The sequence below is a fragment of the Mustela nigripes genome, chromosome 5 (assembly GCF_022355385.1).
Source record: "Mustela nigripes isolate SB6536 chromosome 5, MUSNIG.SB6536, whole genome shotgun sequence".
NCBI classification, from domain to species: Eukaryota; Metazoa; Chordata; class Mammalia; order Carnivora; family Mustelidae; genus Mustela; species Mustela nigripes.
In genome coordinates this window covers 30268239-30275492 of record NC_081561.1, presented here as the reverse complement: position 1 = coordinate 30275492, position 7254 = coordinate 30268239, and the positions used below count along the sequence as shown (strand labels likewise).

General features: G+C 41.0%; 1 protein-coding gene across 1 annotated transcript; it reads right to left on the bottom strand.

Annotated features, from left to right (window-relative positions):
- Positions 1-234: 234 nt before the first annotated feature.
- Positions 235-6794, bottom strand: LOC132017850 (SLA class II histocompatibility antigen, DQ haplotype D alpha chain-like). The gene is made up of 5 exons (XM_059399960.1): positions 6613-6794; positions 1920-2168; positions 1185-1466; positions 766-940; positions 235-584 (listed from the first exon to the last, which is right to left on the bottom strand). The coding sequence occupies exons 1-4, from the start codon at positions 6692-6694 to the stop codon at positions 786-788; spliced, it is 768 nt and encodes a 255-aa protein (XP_059255943.1). The 5' UTR covers positions 6695-6794; the 3' UTR covers positions 235-584; positions 766-785.
- Positions 6795-7254: the final 460 nt, after the last annotated feature.

Sequence of the window (7254 nt, the reverse complement as noted above, 5' to 3'; positions counted from 1 at the left end):
CTATATCAAATCTATAGCAAAGACAAAGGGCTTATATTACTTTCACTAATGTCTGAATTAGGGGGAGTGGTAATGCCCTAGTGTGGGAATAATAAGAAAGAAATATTAACATCAGCTAAAATATCAAAATACTATCAGCCTGTATTTGCTTGCTCCTGTGTTACTGGACATGAAACATAACCTTGAAAGTGAGCATAAGTGGCAATAAGCATAAGAGGCCAGAGTACTAGTCAGTTCTGAGATGAAAGAAAGGAAAATTTTATTAGGAGATCTAAAGGGAAATTTATTATTTCCATGGGAGTTCTGGATCAGGGTTACAAAGAAGCAGGTAACTGGGTGGAATATCCCAGAGATCTCACAGTAGGTAAAAATTGAGAAAAGAAAAAAAAAATCAGGCATTCAAGGGGCAGAATTCCAAAGGGTATGGGAGCTCTCAGAGGATGTAGCTGGACCTTAAATCCTAGAGAAGAAGTGAGAGGGGCAACGTTGGACAGAGAAGGAATATGACAAACTTAGCCAGTCAATAGTGCTAGGTCACCTATGAAGTCCACTCTTCTGCTCTGGTCGGTGAGCATGCGGTGCTCCTGCAATAGGACAGACATGGGATGGTTGATCCACGGGGGCTCCTCTGCTGTCATCATGCCCTCCCCCAGACTCCTACAACCTTTCAACCGTATCTGTGTCCACAAATTCCTCCCAGTTTCCTTCCTCCTGTGCTTTGTCTCCAGCTCTCAGCTCTCAGCTCTGACAAATCTGAACGCTTACCTTCCTTCCTAGGGTGTGGCTCACAAGGGTCTTTGATGTCTGGAAGCACCACTTGAGCGCAGGCCTTGGATAATGAAGATGGTGCCCACCACGATGCCCACAAGGCCCACAGTCAACCCCAGGGCACAGACCACGGTCTCTGTCAGCTCTGACATAGGGGCTGGAATTTCAGGTTCTAGAAAATGCAGTTGTGGAAAACAGAACACAAGAGTGTTGGTTCATGTACACATGTGTGGGTTGGAGCGGGAGGGATTGTTTTTGATCTATGAGGACTCAGGGCACCATGGTTAAGGAAGAGGGTAAAGTCTATTATTTGAAACCTTTAAGGTATAGAAAACATGAGATTCACAGACTCAAAGGCAGGATATTCTGAACTTGATAGAGAAAGAAGGTGCCAAGGGGGTGGAATTCATACGTACCCCAGTGTTTCAGAAGTGGTTCATCCAGGCCCCAGTGCTCCACCTTGCAGTCATAAATATCATCAGCAGAAGGGAGGAAGGTGAGGTAACTGAACTTTAAGAAGGAATGATCCTTCTTGGCGAGGAAGCTGGTTTCAGAAACACCCTCTGTGACTGAGTGCCTGTTCTTCAACCACGTGACATTGATCACAGGGGGAAAGATGTTGTCCACCAGACAGACGAGGGTGTTGGGCTGACCCAGCATCACAGGAGACTTGGGAAACAGCGTCACCTCAGGAACCTCTGTGGTGAGGAAGCAGCACTGATATGAATTGCAAAGAGCTCTACCCTCAGGTTCTGCACTGTGTCCTTCAAGAGCCCATCCACCAACAGTTCCCCATCTGATGGTAGAAGAGTTCTTACTTACCTTCTGCTTGGGAAATGCTATCTACACACTGCCTGTATTTTATCCTTGTGCCCTTCCCCGTATGGGCATGCTTACTAAAGTGGCAGATCTCTAGGACTTCTCCTTGAGGGGTTCAGGGAACACGGTATGGGGGTAAGGATCCTTGTATTACATGACAATATTTCAGCTCTGAGATGGCAGAGAATGAGTGTTCAGTAATTACTATGAGAAGATCTGGGGAAAGATCCTTGGAAAGCAGTCAAGGGTATATCTATCATAGGGAAGAAGAGAAAGAGACCTGATATGTAGGGATAGATTCAGTAAAGAGAGGCAGAGTGGTGGACACATACCATTGGTAGCAGCGGTATAGTTGGAGCGTTTAATCAGGATGTTCAAGCCTTGTTTTGATGTAGCTATTTCGTTCAATGCATTTTGTGGGTCAAAACCTGAAAATGTGCTAAACACAGGCAGCCGCCAGACAGTTTCCTTCTTCTCCAGGTCCACATAGAACAACTCATCTCCATCAAATTCTTCAGTGAACTGGCCAGAGGGGCCATAGGACTGGTAAACTTCTATGCCATAGGAGCCAACATGATCAGCTGATGAGAGAGTGAGGAACAAGAAAAAAACAAAGGGAGAAAGAACCTTATTAAACTGAGTGACAGAGGAAACTAAACTGGTTTTCAAATATTGTGGGCTTTGTCTTTGGTACTGTTTTTCTTTTTCTCTCTCTCAAGATTGATTTGTGTATTCGAGAGAGAATACAAGTCGGGGAAGGGACAAAGGGAGAGAGTCTCCAGCAGACTCCACACTGAGCACAGAGCCCAGGGCCAGGCTGGGTCTCATGACCTGTGATATCATGACCTGAACAAGATTCAGTCTGTCAAGGGACTGAGCCACCCATCCGCCCCCTTTCGCAGTCTTTAGGCAAATTTTCCTGCTCCCTTTCCCTCAGGGTTGGTGGGTGTCCAGTTAAAATGCAGATGATTTTCCACTGTCATGTAGGTTACCTGAGGACAGAATTTCAACAGCCATGTTACTACTGTTCCTTGTGTGTGTAGCTTAGCCCCTGGCACACACAGGTGTGCCATTTATGATAAACATAATGAAATTTAAAAAGGAATGAAAAAATCATGTTCTTAGCTTCCTTTCTCAGAGATTGAGTTTACCTCCCTCTGCTTCATAAGTTTTATCTCTTACTTAATTCTTTCATCAGTTAATAAGAAATACATTTGGATTCCTCTCCCCCTCCAGACTGGTTCAGAACAGAACATTTTCTACACAGGCCTTCCTTCCTTCCTTCTCTCCTTCCTCCTTCTCCTCCTTCTTCCTCTTGTCTTTCCAAAAAGAACACACAGGACTTTATTGTTTTACAAGAATTTCTTCTAAATATTGTAGGATGTGAGAGTGTGACAAGGACAGTGACAATACTATAAAGTATATAAAAAATAAACAATGCTCCTAAGGTCTCTGTTTTGTTAACAATAGTAATCCTCAGAAGAGAGCACTTGATTTTATCAGAGATACAAAATGAAAGATATATTGGATTTTAGATTTCTGTCACACCCCACTGCTCTACCCCATCATGGCTTAGAGGATGTTACTAAACCTCTCCCCTTATTCTGACGCAACATTTCTGTCTATTGAGAGCTCCAGGTAAACTATGGCCCTTTTTCTCAAATGGACAATGAACTCATGTGAGGACACCCAAGTAGAATGGCAACAGTAGGATTCTACCCAATGAGCCTACCTTTTTTTTTTGTGAAGAAATATATGTGTATGTGTGTGTGTGTGTGTGTGTGTTTTAATCACTTCCTTTTTGTGTTCTTCCTCATTTACTGAACATCATCGAGATGTCAGACATCATGAGGAGCAGGGATCAAGGAGCTTATTGTTAGTGAGAGAGCCAGATGAGTATAGGAACAAAGACAGGAAGCTGTGGTGAGTCCTGGAAGGGAACAACAGCAGTCTTATGGTCCCACTTCCTCTGCAATACCTCAGCTGCCCAGTCAAACCAAAGTATATTATTCCTTCATGTTCCTTGGTCTTTGCAGGGGCCTTTCTCCTTGAAACAAAGTTATCTTTACAGATTTTCTGGATACCTCCATTTTTTTCCTTAAGTTTCTGCTTACTTACCGAATTTTAGCTAAGCTCTCTCATTGAACATGTTTTTGACCATATTATATCCTCTAGCACCTCCATCCCAGTGTCTTGCTCTCCAAATTTATCCATACCTCATCCAACTCACTCTCTTCCCTGCCCAGTATGATTCCCTTGGTTGATTATTTGAAATGCCCTCAACAAAACCTTTATAAATTCTACCTTTTATCCTTGACTGTTTTCCAAACATGAATATATGCAACTGTTGTTTTCACCTGGTACTTGTCCTGGGTTGCCAACTGTTGATGAATATCACACTATGGGGCCAACTAGAAGCAATTCACTTTTATACTTTCAGCTTGCTCCTGCACCAAGGGGCAGATAGCATGTCTTTTCATCTTTGAATCTCCAAAATTTATCTCTTGGTTGCTGAAAAGTGTGTACTGAATATCATTTGCTGTTCTCAAGGATCATAGAAATTGGGGGAGTGAAAGCTAGGAGACACAAAGGTGGACCATATGAAGGTCAGAAGCAGCAGTGACCAAGGCTGTATTATGACTTGTGAGCCTTAGTGCTATTCCTCTCATGGGCCCATTTTTTCATAAAAATATTAAGAATCGTATTTGTGACTATATTGGTGCAAAAACAAATATAATCCAGGCTATATTAAAAATTAAAATATTTTATTCTACTCTAAAAGTTCACTTTTTTCTTCTAATTTTAAAAGAAATTAAAACATTTTCATGGTGTCCTATGAGCATCACAAGCCCTTGGTACTGTGCTTACTGTACCTAATGGATAAGATGAGTCTGATTAGGGTGCTCTGGTGTGATGCTGAAAAAAGGAATTGGACATTCTCTGGAGAAACAAGAGATACTTAAATTAGAATGGGAGCAGTCATGATTAACAAAGTTGGTGAAAATTAGAGTATGCTCCATTTCACATCCCCTCTTAACTATTTAGTTTTTCTACTTCGGTTTTTACAAAACCATTCTTCATGTCAATAAAACAACAATAAAAAGGACCAGGGATAGACTCTGGAAGGAAAAGATTATAAAGGAATGGCTGAAGAGAGGGGGGGAAGAGGTAGGCAATAAAGGCAGAGGGGCTGGAGGGATTAAATAATTAATGTGTGTTTGCCCTGTTTTCCTTTTAAGGATCTCCATTAGATAGAAAGCAAGACATGTCATTTGAATTGACAATTTGAGAATAACACATTTTAATTTATATGTTACATTATTTTTATTTATATTATATATTTTTAATTTTTTAATAAAATAATTTAAGTTCATCATAAAGTTCTCAATTTTAAAATAAAAATAAAAATATTCTCTAGTTTGGAAGAGTACAGAATTCCATAATTCCATAATTATGGAAGCAGCCCATGTGTCCATTGATAGATATTTGGATCAATGGAGAGATAAATGGATAAAGAAGATTTGGTATATATATATACAATGGAATATTGTTCAGCTATAAAAAGACTGAAATTTTGCCATTTGCTACATTATGGTAGGAGCTAGAGAGTGTAATGCTAAGTGAAATAATCAGAGAAAGATAAATATCATATAATTTCACTCATATGTGGAATTTAAGAAACAAAACTAATGAACAAGTAAAAAGGTAAATAAAAAGAAAAACAGAGTCTTAACTTTAGGGAAAAAACTGATGGTTACCAGAGATTAGGTGGAGGGGGCAGTTAAAAAAGGTGAAAGGAGGGGTGCCTGGTAGCTCAGTCATTAAGCATCTGCTTTGGCTTAGGTCATGATCCCAGAGCCCTGGGATTGAACCCCACATCGAGCCCCACATCGGGTTCCCTGCTCAGCGGGAAACCTCCTTCTCCCTTTCCCACTCCCTTTGCTTGTGTTCCCTCTCTTGCTGTGTCTCTGTCAAATAAATAAAATCTTTTAAAAAACAAACAAACAGGTGAAAGTGATTAAATATACACTTATCTAGGTGAGCACCGAGTAAGGTATAGAATTATGAGTCACTATACTGTACACCCAAAAGTAAAATAACACTGTATGTTAAGTATGCTGGAATTAAAATTTAAAAAATTATTAAGCCACACCTGTAATAGTAACAATTAAGAAAAAAGAAAGATCATTGACATTTCTATGTCTTCATCATTGGAAAAGCATTTCTAAATACATATTTGATTTGATTATTTGTGAAGTGACATATATGAGGTCATGTGGTAGACTGACTGGTCTAAAGGCATTCAGCTGGGCTTGTTTAGTCACTGCCCCCATGCCAGTTCCTGGCATGAAAATGTGTAAATCTGAGACGAAGAAGAGGACACACTTCTTTATATCTACATAGTATATACATAATTCACGGAACTCTTTACCCAAAGTGAGACTACAGAAGAAACATATAAAAAGCTGGGGTGCCTCAGTGGCTCAGTCATTAAGCATTCCTTTGGCTCAGGTCATGATCTCAAGGTCCTGGGATCCAGCCCCACATCCAACTCCCTGTTCATCAGGAAGCCTGCTTCTCCCTCTCCCACTTGCCCTCTCTTGCTGTCTATTTTTCTGTCAATAAGTAAATAAAATATTTTCTTTTTTTTTTAAAGAAACATAAAAAGCTTCAAAATGTTGTTTAGAAACATTTGAGAGCAATAGTTCATGAATTTTTAGTAACAAAACATCCACTCGTGGAAACATCTTTAATCTCTGAGGCAACCGTAAATGAATGTCACTGAGCCCTGCAGGCTATATTCACTGGATCTGATATTAGAAAGGATGAACTCTGCAACAGCACAGGTAGCAGAGAGAGTGGGTTGGGTCTCTAGTTCCCTGAAGGAGTGACCATAATTTTTAGATCTGCTTAATATTGAGAACACCTTCGAGGAGCCTCTGCTATTTCTATGCCAATCTCCATTTTCCCCCCTTCCAACTTTTTCACAAGTCTAGTCCCCACATCCCTCAGCTGTGCACTCACCCACAATGTCTTCACTGTCACCAGGGCTCATCACGGTGGTCAGGGCAAGAGTCCCCAGAATCAGAACTCTGCTTAGGGTCATCCTTTTCTCGATGTGTCTCCTTTTCTCGATGTGGTCTCCTCAGTGGCCCTTCAGAGTTGCAGAGCAGCGGTAAGAACCCAACTGATAAGGGAATCTAAAGACAACAAACCAAACCCTGCCAGGTTAGGTTCTGGCCAATCAGAAAAATCCCCTCTGATGACACTTCTGTTGCCAGTTGAAGAGCTTGTACTAAGAGCCAAGAAGGGTTGGGAAATCCCCTTGTTCTGATGTAGCCACCTGGGCATATTCTCTAGGAAAGGAGGGAGGGTCTTAAATCAGAATCTTCTTATGGGTGTGTGTACTTGCTGGTGGTGAGAGGGGTGGAATTTCTGAGTAGCTTCATGTATAGATATCATCACTAATATGGTATTCTTCAGGCTTTTCTGGGTTACAATCTCCAAAAATTCTCCCATAATTGATTCCCTCCCTGGAAATCTGTAACTCCTCCCCTTTTCCTGACCTCTGAAAATGGATTGTCTTTCTTTTTTACTTCCATTGTGCATGTACAATTTTCCAAATTTTGATTTACCTGCCTAGGGTATTTCTGCTGCTGATGGCCA

Excerpts from the sequence above, each read along its gene's own strand:
- LOC132017850 (XM_059399960.1), bottom strand. The coding sequence starts at position 6,694 with ATGACCCTAAGCAGAGTTCTGATTCTGGGGACTCTTGCCCTGACCACC. Across the intron at positions 2,169-6,612 it reads TGACAGTGAAGACATTGTGG|CTGATCATGTTGGCTCCTAT; the intron begins GTGAGTGCACAG and ends CTCTCTCATCAG. Across the intron at positions 941-1,184 it reads ACCACTTCTGAAACACTGGG|AACCTGAAATTCCAGCCCCT; the intron begins GTACGTATGAAT and ends TGCATTTTCTAG.